The sequence below is a fragment of the Capra hircus genome, unplaced genomic scaffold (assembly GCF_001704415.2).
Source record: "Capra hircus breed San Clemente unplaced genomic scaffold, ASM170441v1, whole genome shotgun sequence".
Taxonomy (NCBI): domain Eukaryota; kingdom Metazoa; phylum Chordata; class Mammalia; order Artiodactyla; family Bovidae; genus Capra; species Capra hircus.
The window spans coordinates 8,083-29,265 of NW_017189577.1; the positions used below are offsets into that span (position 1 = coordinate 8,083).

Here is a 21,183-nt window from a genome sequence, read left to right on the forward strand (position 1 = left end):
GAGCTAACTAGGAGAGATACTGAAAGACACGGAAGCCTGGCTTGCTGCAGTCCTGAGTTAGCAAAGAGTAGGAGGGGACTTAAGAGACTGATCAACAAGGCTATTAATCTTCATCATTCCGTGTGTTGAGCGAAGGCTGTTAAGTTGCAGCACGGGCAGGGTTGGATACCCAGTAAGATTCGCTTTGCACGGTATCCATTGTGCGTGGCTTAAGCTGGGTAGGAAAACTAGTTCCAACCCCCTCCCCTCGTCTGCCTCAAAGTGTGGCCCCACTTTCCCACGCAGGCGCCCTGGGGTCTACGGCGCCTCACCCGTCGGGGGCGTGGTGACGCGAGTATTGCTCAGCCGCGGCCTCTGGCTCCGACACCCAATGGCCGGCCGTCGTTCCCTTGGGTGGGCGGGGCACACCCTGGGAACCATCCTGGTTGGCTTGCGGCCGGGCGCGGCGCATGACGTGTTTCCGTCGCGTCGCGCACCCATTAAGTGGAAGCGTCAGCTCAGGGCACCTGAAGGAGACTTGGCCGCACCTGGGCCGCACTCCTCGGCTCATTGAAGGTTCGCAGCTGCAGCCACTGCCTGCGCTCCATGAGGAAGATGCTCGCCGCCGTCTCTCGCGTGTTGTCGGGCGTCGCCCAGAAGCCGGTGAGTCAGAGTGAACGACCCGGGGTGGGCGCGAGACTGGAGGACGGCAGAGGGCAGGGCGCGTGGGCTCAGTGGGCCGGGCGGCCGGGTCTCGTGCAGCCGCGGGCCTTTGTTTAGTTTCTACGTCTTGTCGCGAGAGTAGCTATGGTTCGGCCTCTGGCGCCGACCAGGGGGAGGGGGCGGTTTACAATGTCCGCGTGGCGGCCAGCCGCGGCTGCGGATGTCTGAGTAATCGAATCGCTCCGGAAGGGCGCGTTCGTTTACTACAGTCAGAAAAGGAGGCACTTGGGCTTCCTTGAGCGTACAGTTGACTGCCTCTTACTGGCCCACTCCTTTTAAATGTTCGTAACTTTGCTTGACTGGGAATCCGGAGACTGAGTGGCCCCGCTCAGTCAGAAGTTTCACCATTTGCTTATCCTGTGACCTTGGGCGAGAGTTTTGTCCTTCCTGAAACATGTCGGTGGCTCAGTTTCCTTATCTCTGAAACGGAGTTGACAGTACTTACCCCGTGGGGTGGCTGTGAGGCTTAAACGAGTGACAAGTATGCAGACCTTTCCCTATAGCGCTTGTTTCATAGTAGTTGCTGTCTATTACATATTGTTACTGAGTGCCCAGTTTGGTATACATTTGTTGATCACCAGTGCTGGTCTCTGGAGGACTCACGCAGGGTTAGTGTCCCCAGAAACACGCCTCCTGCCGTTTCGTCTTCCTCAACCTTGAGCTTTTCTTGGCAGTCAGTTCAGGAGCCCTCAAGCCGAACCTAGAGGGAGACGCTCTGTCCCTTGCACACCTGCTCTTAGGGTAAAAGTAGCTGAAGGAAACAGCCATGGTGCTTGGGAGGGTGGGGTTAGAGGTTATTTGTGGCTCCAGGGTTTAGATATGCCTAGACTAAGCTTGGAGCATTGACTAAGCTTGGAGCATTTTGACCTCTAGGCACTGGGGGTAGTGTTACTTGGTATAACTTCAGACAAGACTTGGAATTCTGGCTCTAGTAACTCGCGCAAGACTTTGTGGCAACTCTGCTTGGTATGGGCAGGGAGTTTGAAAAGGTAGAAAGTGTACCCCTCTAGGAATGCTATTGACTGGCAAATACAAAGCTTGTAATGGATTAATCCTTATTAGCATGTAAGATGAAGGACAGCCACGTTCCACTGTTGTTTATTTCTCCCTGTACACTTGACATACCCAACATTTATTGAGCTCTTCATGTGTGCCGGGCCCTTGGCTAGTTAATGTCCATAGCACCACTTTTTAGTTGAACGTAGGTAACAGAAACATGTTTTCAACATGATAGAGGTATGTAATGTAATACATGTATATTTGTATATAACATAATGCAGACCTAGTCCTGTATTGCATTAAATTTAAAGGATTGCATTTTAAAAAGTAAAACTTTGATTGAATTGGTGATGTTCTACAGGAAAAGAAAATTCCTGAGTTTTCAAATTATTGTCACCTCTGTGTCCCTAAGAGCAGACAGAAGCCATGGTTGAAAATCAGCCTCATTTCCTCAACTGTCCAAAGTACTCCTGATTGTGTTTTTGTTTTCCAGCAATATGTTGGCACGAAAGGCAAATGGCGCTTCATCTCCACCTCAATAAAACTTTGGCCTTTTCAAAAATCATATAATACAGCTCAAATCAAAGAAATCAGATTTGGCTTACAATGATCTGCTAATTGGATAAAACAAAAATGGAGTATACCTTTATTTAGTCAGAAATTCTAGTTGAGAGAAAAGGTTATTATGGCAGAAATTGATTACTGTGCAGAGCATTTCTCTTTTATTTAAGTAAGTAAAAATAATTTTTTAATTTTTTTGTTGAAGATGAGAGACAGTGAAGGAGTTAGGCTTTTTTGAGCTGCCCTTTTTTGGCTATTTTGCATGGTTTTTTTTTTTTGTTTGGCTGCCTGCCCTTGTGCCCTTAAGTCCACTTAAGGCCTAGACACAAATATTTTAAGAATTCTAATTAACCCTGGGTTGTGGGTGAGCTGAAATTTTGTTTAGTAGCTCCCACTCCCTGCAACAAAGCAAGTCAGCTAACCAGCATTTCTACAAACAGTAGTAATCATGAAAGGTTACCAGAGTGCTCAGTGCATTTTGGGCTCTTGGGTCCATTGTGCTCATTCATCTATCAGGTTTCAGATGTGTTAGCACAGGCTACTTAGAGAGTTCAGAGTGTTTGGTTTAAAATCATCACAGACATTCTGTTTTTAACCTATTCATTTTAATGCTACAAAGATCATTGTTAGGCGAAGAAAAAAACACTTAAAACTCTTAGGTCATGGACTAGACAAGTTTCTTGTTCCGTGAACCAATGTGGCAGATTCCCAGTATTCTGGGTTTAACACTTAAGTCAGCACATCGGACGTGAGTCCTTTCAAGACAGACGACAGCCAGCTTGTTACTCAAGCATAAGTGACTCAAATACATTTAAGGAACTTATTGTTTAACAAAATCATTGTATGAAGTAGTAGTAATTTAATAAACAAAGTAGTAATTTAATTCATTGCCTCCTTTCAGCCAGTCCACCAGAACTTTCAGAAACTGAATGCTTGCACCTGCTACAGAAAGTTGAATCTTTAAAATGAAAGCAGAGAGTAACTGAAGTTACTTAAGGTACTTAAGTACCTGTGATTTCATCTTTGAATGAGATTGTTTTCAGAGTGCTTATTTCAGTGTTGTGCTGATTTTTGCTGTACAGCAAATTGACTAAGTTATACACATATATACATGCTTTAGAAATATTCTTTTCTAGTATGGTTTATCCCAGGAGATTGAGTATTGTTCCCTGTGCTATAGAGTAGGACCTTGTTGTTTATCCAGTCTAAATGTCTTAGTTTGCATTTACTAATCTCAGACTTCCCAGTCCATCTCTCTCCCTCCCCCCAGCAATCACAAGTTTGTTCTCTATATCTGTGAGTTTATTTCTGTTTTGTAGATAGGTTCATTTGTGCCATATTTTAGATTGCACATATAAATGAAATCATATGGTGTTTGTCTTTTTTTTTCTGACTTCACTTACTTTGATAATCTCTCGTTGCATCCATGTTGCTGCAAATGGCATTATTTTGTTCTTTTTTATGGCTGAGTAGTATTCCACTCTATGTACCACATCTGTATCCATTCATCTGTTGATGAACTTTTAAATTGATTCCATGGCTTGGCTCTTGCTATGAATATAGGGGTGCTTGTATCTTTTTGAATTATAATTTTTTCCAGGTATATGCCTAGGAGTAGGATTGCTAGATCATATGAAAGTGAAAGTTACTCAATTGTGTCTGACTCTTTGCAACCGCATGGACTATGCAGTCCATGGAATTCTCCAGGCCAGAATACTGGAGTGGGTTAGCTGTTCCCTTCTCCAGGAGATCTTCCCAACCCAGGGATCGAACCCAGGTCTCACGCATTGCAGGTGAATTCTTTACTGCTGAGCCACCAGGAGGCTAGATCATATAGTTCTATAAATTTTTTACTTTTCTGAGGAACCTCCATGTTTTCCACAGTGGCTACATCAGCTCACATTCCCATCAACAGTGTAGAGGAGTTCTCTTGTCTCTACACCCTCGCCAGCATTTGTAGATTTTTTAGTGATGGCTCATCTGACCCGTGTGAGGTGGTACTTCATTGTACCTTGTTGTTTTGATTTGCATGTCTAATAATGAGTGATTTTGAGCATCCTTTCATGTGCCTACTGGCTATCTGTATGTCTTCCTTGGAGAAATGTCTGTTAAGGTCTTTTGCCTGCTTTTCGATTGGGTTGTTTTTTTGTTTTTGTATGAGCTGCTTGTATCTGTTGGAAATGAAGCCCTTGTTGGTCACATCATTTGCAAATACTTTCTCCCATCCCTTAGGTCTTTTTTATGGTCTCCTTTGCTGTGTAAAAGCTTGTTAAGTTTAAATAGGTCCCATTTGTTTGTTTTTGTTTTTGTTTCTATTGCCTTGGGAGAGAGACCTAAGAAAACATTGGTATGAATTATGTTAGAATGTTTTACAATTTATGTCAGAATGTTTGGCTTATGCTCTCTTTCCGGAGTTTTATGTTGTCATGTCTTATGTTTAAGTCTCTCTCTCTTTTTAAATTTATTTATTTAGTTTTGGCTGCCCTAAGTCTTCATTGCTATGCCTGGGCTTTCTCTAGTTGCTGTGAGTGGGGGCTAGTCTGGTTGCAGTTCACATGCTTCTCATCACGGTGGCTTCTCTTGTTGTGGAACACAGGCTGCAAGATGTGTGGGCTTCAGTGCTTGCTCTTCCAGCCTCTAGAGCACAGGCTCAGTAGTTGCGGTGCACGGGCTTAGTTGCCCCACAGCATGAGGAATCTTCCCGGACCTGGGTTGAATCTGTGTCCCTTGCCATGGCGGGTGGATTCTTAACCACTGGACCACCAAGGAAGCCCGTGTTTAAGTCCATTAAGACATTTTGACTTTATTTTTATGCATGATGTGAGGGTGTGTTCTAATTTCATTGATTTGCATGCAGCAGTCCAGCTTTTCCAGCACCACTTGCTGAAGAGACTGTTTTGGTCCCGTTTTATAATCTTGCCTCCTTTGTCAAAGATGAATCAACCATGGGTGTGTTGGTCTATTTCTGGGTTCTCTGTTCTCTTCCATTGATCTGTATGTCTGTTTTTGTGCCAATACTACACTGTTTTGATAACTATAGCTGGGAGAGTTAAATGTCCTGCTTTGGTCCCCCCCTGCCTGCTCAGGATTGCTTTGGTAATAACTGGGTCTTTAATGGTTCCATATAAATTTTTGGATTCGTTGTTCTAGTTCTGTGAAAAATGTCATAGGTAATTTGATAGACATCACATTACAGTAGATTACTTTTTGTCGTATGACCAGTTCAGTAATAGTAATTTCTCCATTTCAGGGGCATGGGATATTCTTTCATTTCTTTGAATTATCTTTGGTTCCCTTTATTAGTGTTTTATAGTGGTCAGTGTATCTTTCACCTCCTTGGTCAGGTTTGGTGTTCAGTTGTTCAGTTGTGTCTGACTCTTTGAGACCCCATGGGCTGCAGCACACCAGGCTTCCCTGTCCTTCACTACCTCCTAGAGTTTGCTCAGACTCATGTCCATTGACTCAATGATGCCATCCAACCATCTCATCCTCTCTCATGCCTTTCTCCTCATGCCCTTGATCTTTCCCAGCATCAGGGTCTTTTCCAGTGAGTCGGCTCTTAGCATCAGGAAGCCAAAGTATTGGAGTTCAGCTGGAAGCTTCGGTACTTCCAGTGAATATTCAGGGTTGATTTCCTTTAGGATTGACTGGTTTGATCTCCTTGCTGTCCAGGGGACTCTCAAGAGTCTTCTCCAGCATCACAGTTTGAAAGCATCAGTTCTTCAGCACTCAGCCTTCATTATGGTCCAACTCTCACTTCCATACATGACTACTGGGAAAACCATAGCTTTGACTAGACGGACCTTTGTTGGCAGAGTAACGTCTCTACTTTTTAATATGCCATCTAGGTTTGTCATTGCTTTTCTTCCAAGGAGCAGCGTCTTTTAATCTCGTGACTGCAGTTACCGTCCACAGTGATTTTGGAGCCCGAGAATATAAAGTCTGTCACCATTTGCATTGTTTCCCTATTTGCCACGAGGTGATGGGACCAGATGCCATGATTTTAAGTTTTTTGAATCTTGAGTTTTAAGCCAACTTTTTCACTCTCCTCTTTCACCTTCATCAAGAGGCTTAAAGTTCCTTTTCCCTTTCTGCCATTAAGGTGGTGTCATCTGCATATCCGCGGCTGTTGATATGTCTCCCTTGTGATTCATCCAGCTGGGCATTTTGCATGATGTACTTTGCATCTAAGTTAAATAAGTAGGGTAACAATAAACAGTCTTGACTCCCAGTTTTGAACCAGTTCGTTATTCCATGTCCAGTTCTAACTGTTGCTTCTTAACCTCTTGACATACAGAGTTCTCAGGAGGCAGGTAAGGTGGTCTGGTATTCCTATCTCTTTTAAGAATTTTCCACAGTTTGTTTTGATCCACACAGTCAAAGGCTTTAGCATAGTCGATGAAGCAGAAGAAGTTGTTTTTCTGAAATTTCCTTGCTTTCTCTATGTTCGAACAAATGTTGGCAATTTGATCTCTGGTTCCTCTGCCTTTTTTGAATCCAGCTTGTACATCTGGAAGTTCTTGGTTCACTTACTATTGAAGCCTAACCTGAAGGATTTTGAGAATTACCTTGCTAGCATGTGAAATGAGTGCTATTGCAAGGTAGTTTGAAGCTTCTTTGGCATTGCCCCTCTTTGGGATTGGAATGAAATCTGACCTTTTCCAGACATGTGGCCACTGCTGACTTTTCCAAATTTCCTGGCATGTTGAGTGCAGCATTTTCACAGCATTGTATTTGAGGATTTGAATTAGCTCAACAGGAATTCTATCATCTTCACTAATTTTGTTCATAGTGATGCTTCCTAAGGCCCACTTGACTTTGCATTCCAGGATGTCTGGCGTTAGGTTAGTGATCATACCATTGTGGTTATCTGGGTCAGGAAGATCTTTTTTGTACAGTTCTTCTGGGTATTCTTGCCACCTCTTCTTAATATCTTCTGCTTCTGTTAGGTTTATTCCATTTCTGTCCTTTATTGTGCCCCTCTTTGCATGAAATGTTCCCTTGGTATCTCTGATGTTCTTGAAGAGATCTCTAATCTTTCCCATCTGTTTTCCTCTATATGCATTGTTCACTTAAGAAGGCTTTCTTATCTCTCCTTGCTGTTCTTTGGAACGCTGCATTTAGATGGGTATAACTTTCCTTTTCTCTTTTGCCTTTCGCTTCTGTCCTTTTCTCAGCTATTTGTAAGCCCTCCTCAGACAACTGTTTTGGCTTTTTGCATTTCTTTTTCTTGAGTATGGTTTTGATCACTGCCAATGTTATGAATCTCCATCCATAGTTCTTCAGGCACACGGTCTATCAAATCTAATCCCTTGAATCTTTTTGTCGCTTCCATTGTATAATTATAAGGGATTTGATTTAGGTCATACCTGAATGGCCTAGTCGTTTTCCCTACTTTCTTCAATCTAAGTCAGAATTTTGCAATAAGGAGTTCATGATGTGAGCCACAGTCAGCTCCTGGTCTTGTTTTTGCTGCCTGTATAGAGTGTCTCCATCTTTGGCTGCAAAGAATATAATCAATCTGATTTTTGTATTGACCATCTGGTGATGTCCATGGGTAGAGTCATCTTGTGTTGCTGGAAGAGGGTGTTTGCTATGACCAGCGCATTCTCTTGGCAAAACTCTGTTAGCCTTTGCCCTGCTTCATTTTGTGCTCCAAAGCCAAACTTGTGCTCCAAAGCCAAACTCCAGGTATCTCTTGACTTCCTACTTTTGCATTCTAGTCTCCTATGATAAAAAGGACATCTTTTTTGGGGGGTGTTAGTTCTAGGAAGTCTTGTAGGTCTTCATAGGTTTATTCCTTGGAATTTTAGTTTTTAAGAGATACTGCTATTATTAATTTTTACATTCTCTTTCTGATATTTCATTTTTACTGTAAAGAAATGGAACAGATTTCTGCATGTTAGTCTTGTATCTGCCTACCTTGCTGAATTTATCATTTATTAGTTTTTGTGTGGAGTCTTTGGGGTTTTCTGTATATAGTAGCATGTCATTTGCATATAATGACCGTTTTATCTCTTCCCTTTCAATTTGGATACCTTTATTTCTTGCTCTTGTTTGATTGCTGTGCCTAGAACTTCCAATACTACACTGAAGAGAAGTGGTGAGAGTGACCACCCTTGTCTCGTTCCAGATTTTAGCAGGAAGGCTTTCAACTTTTCACCATTCAGTATTAATATTGGCTATTAATAAATAGCTTTTACTATTTTGAAATATGTTCCCTGTATACCCACTTTAATAAGAGTTTTTATCCTGAATGGATGTTGAATTTTTAAAAAATTGTTTAATTGGTGGAAAATTGCTTTATAGTATGTTGGTTTCTGCTGTACAACAACATGAATCAGTCATATATATCTCCCTTCCCTCCCTCCCCTCCTTGCATCCCACCCCTTCAGGTCATCATAGAGTGCCAGGCTGGGCTCCCCATGTTACTTACAATTTCCCTCTATTTTACAGATGATTGTGTATATACTTCACTCCTTTCTTAAATTTGTCCCACCTTCACCTTCCCCCACTGTGCCCACGAGTCCATTCCCTACAGGCTTCATCAGTACCATTTTTCTAGATTTCATGTATATAGAGTAATATACGATACTTGTTTTTGCTTTCTGACTTATTACTTCACTCTGTATAAGAGGCTCTGGGGGGGTGTTGAATTTTGTTGGGTGCTTTTTCTGCATCTATTGAGATGATCGTGTGGTGTCTGACTTTTGTTAATGTGGTGTATTACGTTGATTGCATATGTTGAACCATCCTTGCATATGTTGAACCTGGAGTTCACCACTTGGTGGTGGTGTATGCTTTTTTTTATGTGTTGTTGGATTTGGTTTGCTAATAAGTTGAGAATTTTTGTGTCTATATTCATCAGTGATACTGGCCTGTAATTTTCTTTTTTGATGATATCTTTGTATGGTTTTGGTATCAGGGTGATGGTGGCTTCCTAGAATGTGCTTGGAGGTGTTCCCTCCTCTTCAGTCTTTTGGAAGAGTTTGAGAAAATTCCCAAGTGTGTGTGTGTGTGTGTGTGTGTGTGTGTGTGTGTGTGTGTGTGTGTGTGTGTGTGTGTGTGTGTGTGTGTGTGTGTGTGTGTGTGTGTGTGTGTGTGTGTGTGTGTGTGTGTGTGTGTGTGTGTGTGTGTGTGTGTGGCAGAAGTTTTATTACACTGAAAAAGGACAGAGAAAGTTTCTGACAGAGACACATAGACATCAGAAGGGGGGACAGAGAGTGCCCCTTCTTGATAGTCTTTGCAAGGCCTTATATACTTTGACCAGACCCACTCCCACATAAGACTGGTAGAAAGTTCCTATTACAAGGAGAAATATGTTCTTGAGCAAGATACATTGTTGTTATATAATCATTAGTACAATGATTAATTTTTATTGTTTTAACTTGGTTTAATGACTGTTTTGCCTTACATCTGTAACTGTATAATGGGGTTCATTTCTAGCTGTCTGAAAGCTTTTAGGTTACAAATGATTGTTCATGCCCCTTCGTGTCCCTTGAGCAAGATGTGTTGTTTTGTTGTGTAATTATTAGCTCTGGGCTGAAAGAAAGTCTTCAAGATTGTTGTCGTAACAACTCAAGAGTTTAAGAAAAAATGTCTTATGTGACTAAGTGAGTGAAGTGTCTCAGTCATGTCTGATTCTGCAACCCCATGGACTGTAGCCTACCAGGCTCCTCCGTCCATGGGATTTTCCAGGCAAGAGTACTGGAGTGGGTTGCCATTTCCTTCTCCAGAAGATCTTCCCCACCCAGGGATTGAACCTGGGTCTCCCACGTTGTAGGCAGACACTTTACCGTCTGAGCCACCAGGGAAGTCTCTTATGTGACTAAGACAAAGCAATGTAGAAAAAAAAATGGTTTGTTCTTTTCTCCTCCTTGAAAGCCCTGGATCCCTTCCTCCTTGAGGGCCCCAGACTCCTTATCAACCTACCTAAGAATTAGCTCTCATTCCCCCCCCCCCCGTTTTCTTTTAGGAGAATTATGTTGCCAAGGGAAAGGGGTGGCATTCTCATTTTATAACTTCTTCTTCGAGCTGGTAAGGGAGGCAGACAGACCCTAAATTGTTGAGGCAACATACTCTCCTAATGCTCATATTGAGGGTTTCTGATCTAGGGGCCCCAAGTAATAGTTGGAGGAGGCTGTAGAAATTGTAGGGGCATGAACAATCATTTGTAACCTAAAAGCTTTCAGACAGCTAGAAGTAAACCCCCTTATACAGTTACAGATGTAAGGCAAAATAGTCATTAAACCAAGTTAAAACATAATAAAAATTAAGAGCCACATTATGTCCATAGTTAAGGTATAATGTGTTATACCAGTCCATCTTAGGATTGTTAGATGTCATCTGATCAAGAAGAGACATCACATATGATTGTTGTTGGTGAAGGTATTCGCAGAGTTGAACAAAGTCCTTTCCTTGAAGCAGAGGAATCCACCATATGAAGCCTTTCACTGATGAGGAGGTTGAAAAGCTGAAAGTTTGTCTTGAAGATCCCAGACAGGCCCCCAAGTTGATAGCTTATGGTGAACAGTGTGTCAGATTAATGACCTCCAAAGAAGATTTAGCTTTGGGATTAGGGAGCAGGCTTCATTATTCAGAGCTTTTGTGTGGCAGAAATTTGTAAGTGAAAAAGGAGAGAAAGCTTCTGACATAGACATCAGAAGGGGACGGAGTGCGCCCCCCCAAGTTTCTCAATTTTTTTTTACTTATTCTCAGATATTTTAATTAACTGTCTATACCCCCGACTTATCTGAAGCATTTATTTCTAGCATTTCACTTCTTCTAGCAATATCATTGTCTTTGTTGACTTTATTGGATTGTGGTATACTGATGGGTGTAGAGATAAGTAGGTAATAGCTTTCTGCTTTCTGGCTTGTATACTTAGCAGATCAACTTTATCCCTTCTCACCAAGATCAAGTCCAGTGTGTGAACATATCAAAAGTGCTTTTGTGGAATCTGAAGGATGTACTTCAATTCTGCATGAGAAGTGTTTGTTTACATATATGTGATGTGGCAGAATGTGGCTAAAACAGTACTAACTGATTAAATGTTTGTGATCTAACCTGGACCGTAGCCATCACATAGAGTACTTTTGCTGTGAGCAGAGCGAAAGAATGAAAAGGAAACATTTCTCCCAGCTTGCCCCTGCCCTCAAGTATTGACAGCCCCTTGAACATCAAGAAGGGACCACTAGGACTTCTCTTGTGGTGGTGTGGGTTTGAGGAGGCAGCTCACAGGGGTGAGGTAACAGACCTCTGAGCCAGATTTGCTAGGTTTGTACCCCAGCCCCAAAATTTAGGTGCTCTATGGCTTTGGGCAACTCAGTTCAGTTCAGTCGCTCAATCATGTCTGACTCTTTGCGACCCCATGAACTGCCAGGCTTCCCTGTCCATCACCAATTCCTGGAGTTTACTCAGATTCATATCCATTGAGTTGGTGATGCCATCCAACCATCTCATCCTCTCTCGTCCCCTTCTCCTGCCTTCACTCTTTCCCAGCATCAGGGTCTTTTCCAGTGAGTCAGTTCTTCGCATCAGGTGGCCAAAGGATTGGAGTTTCAGCTTCAGCATCAGTCCTTCCAATGAATATTCAGGACTAATTTCCTTTAGGATGGACTGGTTGGATCTCCTTGCAGTCCAAGGGACTCAGGTAGCATGGGATTCATCAGTACAGAGAGAAAGCTTCAGTGAAAACTCATTGCAGGTCCCACCCCTCAACTCAGATGCCCTTGTAAACCTCAGACCCATGTAGCAATGGGAATTGAGGTTAAAACACAGATGTCACTAATGTGCATCCCAAATGACATGAGTCAGTGACAGCAGCTCCGAGACCTGTTTTGAGCCCAAGCAGTGGTCCAAGTTGTATATAGGTCACATTGCTTGATCTAACAAGAGATCAACCTCAGAACAAGGCATTTTTGACAGAATTTCACTCACTGAAAAAACAGGTGGCTAATCTGGTTTTCCCCCAGTAATAAACAAGGATTATTTATTATTTAAAAGGGGGGTGGGCTTACTGTTTAGAGAACATCTTCTTTCTGGTGCTTCAGGAGGAGCCTCTGTCTGTTCAAATCATAAAATATCCCTCAGACCTTTTGTTTACTTAAGTCAGAAAATGCTGAGTATCTTTACTTTGCTCTTGTACCTTTCTTGCTAAAAGGGCTTCCATGGTCACTCAAGTCAGTAAAGAATCTGCCTGGGTTTGATCCCTGGGTTGGGTAGATCCCCTGGAGAAGGGAATAGCTACCCACTCCAGTATTCTGGCCTGGAGAATTCCATGGACAGAGGACCCTGGCAGGCTACAGTCCATGGGGTTGCAAAGAGTCTGATATGACTGAGCAATTTTCACTTTTCTCACTAAGGTGTTTATCTAATGTTTTGAGTAGATTAAAATATTTTTCTTATAGTACTCTTTTACAGAAGTGATTTTCCTGAGATAGGAATTGAAACATAGGTTTATCTGAAGAAAAATTCTGAAAGTAAAGCTTTAGCTTGCCCAGTATATCTAGTTATGACTAAGAATAGTATAAATAAACACACCCCACAGATCATCTAGTCTCTTCAAGTTCGCCATTAGCCTCATTATATTCTCACTAATTTCTTTGAAAACAAAGTGGCAAACTAGGTGGGCTTGGGTTTGCTCCCTTTCTCTTTCTGCTGTTTGCCTTCAGATGTGGGCACAAGCGTGTTTCATTGGCCAAAGCAGTTTGGAAGAAAGGATCCCAACACAGTGACCAGAATGGAAGAGAAAGCCCATGAATGTGTAGGGCTCTTGAGTTCTAGGACTCCATCCTGATAACCAATTAGTAAGAATAATAACTCAAAAAAAAAAAACCAGTAACAAGTACTGATATACTTGTGTATTTTGATCTTTCAAGGCAAGCAGAGTGCTGGTGGCATCCCGTCATTTTGCAAATGATGCTACATTTGAAATTAAGGTAAGAGGTGTTTTGCTTTCTGTTGAAATTTTTTCCACAGGTAGATGTTGATGTGTAGTTTCATCTTTGTCATAGGGCATTTTGATAATCATGCTTTTTCACCATCTTATTCCAAGTGTTCTAGAATCAAAGATGCAGAGGAGTTCAGCAAAAATTGGAATTTACTCCTTTTATGTAGCAGCTTATTGGTAGTTTGGAGCAGGAGCGCAAGCTAAAAAACAATTAAAGACCTACTCTAAGATTTAAAATGTAATTTGGTAAAAAGTTTGAATAATATTCTTAGAGTGATTCTTTGAAAGTTTGTCTTTGAACCTATAGCTCAGTTGACCTAGAGGTTTTCAATGAAAGTCATCTTAGAAAGATTTCCTTCTTCCAAAACTCCATTTCATTGCATAGTGAGTTTTAAGAATGAATCAGAAGCAATGTACAGCATTTCTGATATGCTTGTCTGCTGGTGTTGGTTAAACAGTAAAGATTGTAAATATTTAACTATTTTGAGTTACATCTTAGAATGGGTTAGCAGTGTTCACACTGTAGTGACTGAGGGATAATTGTCTGATTTCGTTTCAGAAATGTGATCTTCACCGGCTGGAAGAGGGCCCTCCTGTCACTACAGTGCTTACCAGGGAGGATGGGCTCAAATACTATAGGATGATGCAGACCGTTCGCCGAATGGAGTTAAAAGCAGATCAGCTGTATAAACAGAAAATTATTCGTGGTTTCTGTCACTTGTGTGATGGTCAGGTGAGTGGTAGTTTTGTAAGAAAGCTATGCTACTTTGGAATTTAAGTATAGTGTGTGTTTTTTTGGCTGTTACCCTACCTTATTTGTCTGAAGGATTTGAGGCTGGTATTTTAGAATAAAAATGAAATTGCAGAGACCTGCTAGGATGCATATGCTAAAGAACTGAGTCATGTATCACACTGCTGATTTCCTATTCCGCTATGGCATTACGATCACCTGCACTGGATATACTTTTGGAGAAAAGGGTTTTTGTTTTGTTTTGTGGGTTTAGGACAAGGTTTACAAAACCAAATTCCTACCAGGGACCAATTAGGTAGAATAAATGAGTGAAGGCTGCCAGTTATATGAAGGATTGAGAATGGTGACAGGAATTGGTGGTGAACTGGAACAGACAGGTCCCACCTGCAGGATAAGTCATAACAATACCAGCCAGTTGGTGCCATGTGGAAATACGGGGCTAACGCTTCCTGTTATTTGTCTTTGAAAGACGACAGACGTCTCCATTTTCAAGTGAAATTCCCCCAATATTTTGATGTAGACATCTGATGCAGGATTTTCTCAAGTCGCCATACAGGCTTAAAAGAAACAGCATATCTGTGGATTGCCACAGTTTATCGCTGTGGCTTCATCTTTACCCTTTGCTCTTTTCTGATGTAAAAGGAGCTACTTGTCGTAGTTATGAATGCATTCTAGGCCAAATGTTTCATAATAGTCAAGGAAGCCTGTGAACTAGAAATGTGTACTGTATTGCCTCATTGACGCTTCTTCCTTGAATGCAGGAGGCTTGTTGTGTAGGCCTGGAGGCCGGCATCAACCCCACAGACCATCTGATCACAGCGTACCGGGCTCATGGCTTTACCTTTACTCGTGGACTCTCTGTCCGGGAGATTCTCGCAGAGCTTACAGGTTTGCTATTAATTTACAAAAAACAGGGAATTGAGTGAATTAAGTTTTCAAATCTCCAATAAAGATGCTGTTTATAAGTTAACATTAAAACTTTTAAAAATTAAAACCTTTTTGTTCTTTTTTTTTTTTTTTAAAAGCTGAGAAACCAGGAAAAAAAACCCTCTCCCTTTGGGTGCTCTGGTACCTCCATCGTGCTTTTGAGTAAACTGACCATTTTTGAGGTTATCTGACCTCTTGGGTAAAAAGGTCAGCTCCATAAAATCAGAGTAGTGTTTATCACTCAAGCATGCCAACAGAAATCTAGCAGCTAGAGAAAGTAAATTGAATATAAGTATTTCATTGTGTAGAAATGAAATTGTATGCAGCTTCTTAACAGTCCCTTTGTGCCCCTTGACTTGTACACCAGTGCAGGAGAAATTGGAAGATGGGCCAAAAAAAGTCTAGAGTACCATGCTAACCTCTAAAGAAAACTTGGTGATTTGAGAGCTGGAAAGGTTTATGGTCTAACCTTTATTATAAAAGGGCCAGGAGACCAGGACGACTATGTATGTACTTTGAGGGACATGTGGTTATATAGTTGAGTTGGTCTCTTGAGATCTAATGGTCGAGCCAGCGCAAATACCCGCAGTGTGGTTTTGTTTATATGTTTGGTGTTTGATATGTCGCATTTGTGTGCTGCCATGTATAGGACGAAGAGGTGGTTGTGCTAAAGGAAAAGGAGGATCGATGCATATGTATGCCAAGAATTTCTACGGAGGCAATGGCATCGTGGGAGCTCAGGTAGCTGAGGACTGGGATTGCATCATTTCCTGGGTTGGGCCCTGGCCCACATCTTTGCAATATTTTGTTCCTTAGAGGATATCTCTCTGAAGTACTTGGGGGGGCATGATGTGTTTTAAATGACCTGTTGCTTTCATACTGTATTATTTGACCATTTAATAGAGTTGGACAATGATTTAAAGATTTTCCTTTTTAGGTATTTGCTATGTTTTACAAGTAAGCAAGAGCCTCTAGCAATAGAGCTATACCTTTGTCTTTTAATTGATATTTAAGTACCGTAATTGCTTGGTCACATCCTCTTCGCCACAGCCCTCTCCCTGCTGTAGATAGTGCTGGCGCTGGTACCAGACCAGGAGAGGCAAGAGGTGAGGATCTTAAGGGCCTAATTTGAATCTAAAGCCAGCTTCTGTGGTTGTGCCATCCTCCTCATTCTCATCAGTTAGTAAATAATGAACAAGTAGAGGTATAAAATCATATCTAGATCTGTTAAGTTTACTTTCTAATATATTAAGGTTTTAGCATCTGGGGTTTTGTTGTTTGAGGTATTTTTTTTTAACCCTTGGTTTGCTGGGAGATGCTTTTAGGATTGATAGTTGAAACTTTGATGCAGAAATGTTATTGCTTAAGGGTTGAAATAGAATACAATAATACAATAGCAGTTACTTGTGTTACTTTGCCAGTTTACAATTTTAGGGGTGGGGTAAGCAGAGATAGGGTTGGGTAGGGAAGAGTTTGTAGGGACTGTGTCATTTCTATCCCATTTTCTGGTCAGGAGCTAATGTTCGTAGCATTAATTTCTTCCCTCATGGATTTCTGTGGTTCCTTTCTTGCTTGTCCTCAATATTAGGTGCCCCTGGGAGCTGGGATTGCTCTGGCCTGTAAGTATAACGGAAAAGACGAGGTCTGTTTGACTTTGTATGGCGATGGCGCTGCTAATCAGGTGAGTAAGTGCCTCTTAACTTTGCAGTAGTGTTCAAAGTGTTGAATATTCATAGTTCAGTTTGTGGCGAAGCATTGTATTATTAGTTGAAACGGCCATTTAAATGGCAGGCTAAAATTTGGTTTTGTGGCCACATTAGAGATTTACATCTTGGCATTGTGTCACAAGTGATTTGTATGAGTGTACGCCGAAGAGGATGCTCACCTTTGTTCTATGTCAGTGCTCCACAGCCTCTGTGGTGAAGGACCGGTTTACATTGGAACCCTTTGCAAACCAACTCCTAAACCAGTACTGAGATGTGCAGACTCATTCTCTTGAATGCCAAGGCATTGTCAGACTCCTCTCATAGTTTTTGAGCCCTGACTCTTCCTACTCTTCTGTCGTGGTCTGAGTAATCACCAGTCTGTGGCCAACACTCTGTGAGGCCTTGCTGTGGATGCTGATTCTCAGACACTGGTTATCCAGGGGGTCTCATAGGATTTATAATCGAGCATTAAAAACACCCCCAAAACTAGGTAGCTGCAGTACATTTCTACATGTTGGTCTTTTCCCAGTGTACTCTATACTGCTGTCTCAGCCCCAGAAGCAAGTAGAAGTACTTGGTTTGTCACTTCCTTAGGTGCAAAAAAGGATGAGTTTGCTGCACCACCCCCCTCACACACTTCTTTGCCTCAGAATCTGGGTTGTAGGTGAGGCATTTCATCTTTATGAGAGCTTTCTCTTGCTGGGTAGAGCAGTGGCTTTTGGGGATGATGAAGTTGAGGAAAAAACAGCACAATGAAACCACTTGAACTTTTTATTTGTATTTCCAGGGTCAGATATTCGAAGCTTACAATATGGCAGCTTTGTGGAAATTGCCTTGCATTTTCATCTGTGAGAATAACCGCTATGGGATGGGAACATCTGTGGAAAGAGCAGCAGCCAGCACTGACTACTACAAGAGAGGCGACTTTATTCCTGGGCTGAGGGTAAGGATGCCTGTGGTAGACCTGGGGCAGCACTCTTGGCCCGATGTCTCACATCAAAAGAAGGGTTCTGTTTTCTTAGTGGATGAACAGGTCATAGGAAAAGAAAACTATTTGTCAGTTGGAGTTAAGCTCTGCCCTTATTTATCTTTGAACTTTCATGAAGTATAGTTGATTTACAATGTTGTGTTTAAATCTTTCCTACTTATTGACAGGTAGATGGAATGGATATCCTGTGTGTCCGGGAGGCCACAAAATTTGCAGCTGCCTATTGTAGATCTGGGAAGGTAAGATTTTTTTGGCCTCTAAGCTGCTGCTACTGCTGTTACTTCAGTCGTGTCCGACTCTGTGCGACCCCATAGACGGCAGCCCTCCAGACTCCCCTGTCCCTGGGATTCTCCAGGCAAGAACACTGGAGTGGGGTGCCATTGGCCTCTAAGCTAGAGATTTCTAATGGCATTTATTAAGAAGCGTCCATTGTGGCACTTTAGAGGTAGCTGCTAATTGAGGTGTATAAGACAGAAGCAGGATCCACTTGAGTCAGTCGGGTCCCTTTATAAATAACATGGTCTTGGTAGCTCACATCCTAGGAAACATTCCATGTTTCCCCCATTTGGGGTAAATCTTTTCTTCCAGTGTTCCCTCAGTATTCTGCCTCTGTCTTTGTTGTGACAATCAATCATCTATTTTGCCTTTTGGTTCATTACGTGCCTCCCACCCACCTCACCTTAATGATAAGCCCCTTGAGTGAAGAGATTAGGGACTCCCACAGTGCCCAGCACAGAACTGTGCTTATGTAATAGGCATTCAGTATAAGTTTGTTTTCTATAAATTAATATGTTTAAATTATGTAGTCTTATTGTTTTAATCCTAAGGATCTTGACCTTTCCAGTTACAGTGGTGGAAGGAGAAGGGAACAGTGAGATTGGCCTAAAAAGAGGCTTACCTGCTATTTGAATTGGTGGAAGGATGTTCTCCCTAAATCACTGTGCCACAACCCAGAAAGCAGACCCCTAAGATAATAAGTCCCTCTTAAAAATAGGGAGGATGAAAGATGCTGTAAATAGGCATTAGAAATGAGAAGAGATAACTGAATCAGTCAACTAAGAAGAAATTCTTGACAACTCAGATCTGATCAGAGTAGTTGATGGGGTGTATATTTGAGGCTATGCCCATCATCTCACCTAACCTCCACTGGGTTCTGTTTTAGGGGCCTATACTGATGGAGCTGCAGACTTACCGTTACCATGGACACAGCATGAGTGATCCTGGAGTGAGGTAGGGTAAAGGAAAAACTGAGTGTGGTGTCCAAAGTAGATGGGCTTAGAGTGGTACTACTTACATGAAAAAGCAAAAGCATTTCAAAATTTACTTTTGAATCCAGACACCAGTTGGCTTCATGCATTGATTTAGTAGTTTAGTCTGAGCCTGAAAACAGTGCTTTATAATAAGTTGGTTCCAATCTAGAAAGCATTCTGGAAACTTCTACACTATGTATTATGTACATGTTAACATGAGTACCAATAAAAAAAAATATAGGAAGGAATTGTGAGGAATTATTACCTAAAGCAGTTCTGATGGTAACAGTAGTATACTTGGGAGCATTTACCTTTTGTAGGCATTACCTCATGCTCCCAGGGCAATATTCCTCCATTTGAAAATGTTCTTCTGGCTGGTATGGTGCAAGACCAAGTAGCAGAAGGGATATTCCATGTATTGAAATAGATGAGTCAAAAAAAAGAAAAGTGACAAGTCCTAACTCCAGCATGAAATGCTGCAATCCTGGAGTGTGGCATAATTAAAGAGTAGATTTAGTTAAAGTAACCCATAAGAAGTCTTTAAGAGTGTAGGCTAAAGGTCTAAGGGAAAATGTTATAAAGAACTACTTTGAGGGGAAAAAGCACTTTGTGTAATTCTGCTGTTAAAAAAAAATGATAGAGCCTTGGCTTTTAGTATTATTTCAGATAATGTAGGACAAGGATCAACTATACATTCAAGAATTTCTCCAGGTTTTTGCCAGCCATGCTGCTTCTGGGGTCTTAAAGGAGAAAGGAAGGGCACAATTTATTCCTGGTTACCATTCTCCTGCCTCCAAGGTTACAGCTATCACCCCAGAAAACCATCTCCCCTGTCTTCACCCACTTAAAGAGCCTACATCTAGACTAAAGAAGCAGATAGCAACTGGGCTCCTGTTGTCAGAATGCCAGAGAAGCCCAGCGAATTGCCACTATAGAGTTTAGACAGAGCAGCTCTTATAGAATGTTAAGATGCGTTCTTGTGTTTTGAAGTATAATTCTGCCCTTCCTAGGGAGATGTAAGTATTGATACGCTGCTGTGTTTCACAGACTGTCTGCTCTACTGGAACTGTTCTTACTTGTCACTCTGGTTCCCTCCCCAGTTACCGTACCCGAGAAGAGATTCAGGAAGTTAGAAGTAAGAGTGACCCTATCATGCTCCTCAAGGACAGGATGGTAAACAGCAATCTTGCCAGTGTTGAAGAATTAAAGGTACACTTACTCTGGGTTTTCACAGTTGCCTTTCTCAAATTTTGAGCAGTTTTTCTCTACACAAAAATGCTGCCACTCTTAGGTGAACTAGGTAAGGAAAGTACACACTGTATTCTCATAGGGCATTCATCGGTCATATTGATGAAGCTTTTAAACTCCAATAGCACAGTTCTTCTTTCCTGTAAATACACTTAAGGTTTTTAAATGTTCCCTCACCAGGGTGTACGTTTCTGTCTCTTCTTAAGAATCTTTCTTTCTAGGTCGTTGTTACTTTTACCATAATAGCACCTTAAGTATACTTCTAGTACTAGTAGAAGAGTTGAACTACTTGGCACCTAAGAGGTGTATCTTCTAAAAAATCTCTCGAACTGTAATCTGATTTTTAGGAAATTGATGTGGAAGTGAGGAAAGAAATTGAGGATGCTGCTCAGTTTGCTACTGCTGATCCTGAACCACCTTTGGAAGAACTCGGCTATCACATTTACTGCAACGATCCACCTTTTGAAGTCCGGGGTGCAAACCAGTGGATCAAGTTTAAGTCCATCAGTTAAGGCGAGATACACACCTTCAGTGGGTTATTTGGCAGCAACTGTAAGGAATGCTTTGTGTTCTCAACTTTGTCAAGGAGGAAAGCCCATAGAGAGAAAGCGTGTAGATTGAGAGAGTGTTTGCATGTGGTTTGTACAGTGTTGCATTAAAAGAGGTGATTGCACACATAAGGTTATTTTAGTTATATAGGTCTAAAATAGGTAATAGTTTGCTTAACCCTCCAAATTATTTCTTTAAAATAGTTCTATTTGATTTAGTTGTATACTAGTTTTAACACATACTTTAGTTACTAAGGGCTTCCCTTACGGCTCAGCTGGTAAAGAATCTGCCTGCAATGCAGGAGACCTGGGTTCAATCCCTGGGTTGGGAAGATCTGGAGAATTCCGTGGACTGTATAGTCCATGGGGTCGCAAAGAGCTGGACACGAGTGAGCAACTTTCATTTTAAAAGGAAAAACAATTCCTTGTATGCCTGTCCAACTCTGCTGCCACCTCCTTGTATGCCTGTCCAACTCTGCTGCCACCTTGTGGGAGGATCAGTGTCCTGTCCCTCGCAGTGCCCAACAGCTTACCTCAGTTCAGTTGCTCAGT

General features: G+C 41.8%; 1 protein-coding gene across 1 annotated transcript; it reads left to right on the forward strand.

Moving 5' to 3' along the window:
• Nucleotides 1-457: 457 nt before the first annotated feature.
• PDHA1 (pyruvate dehydrogenase (lipoamide) alpha 1) lies at nt 458-20,763 on the forward strand. Its single transcript, XM_018044485.1, has 11 exons — nt 458-642; nt 13,143-13,202; nt 13,773-13,946; nt 14,726-14,852; nt 15,541-15,632; nt 16,480-16,572; nt 17,385-17,540; nt 17,753-17,824; nt 18,748-18,815; nt 19,936-20,044; nt 20,431-20,763. The coding sequence occupies exons 1-11, from the start codon at nt 586-588 to the stop codon at nt 20,593-20,595; spliced, it is 1,173 nt and encodes a 390-aa protein (XP_017899974.1). The 5' UTR covers nt 458-585; the 3' UTR covers nt 20,596-20,763.
• The last annotated feature ends 420 nt before the right edge of the window (nt 20,764-21,183 follow it).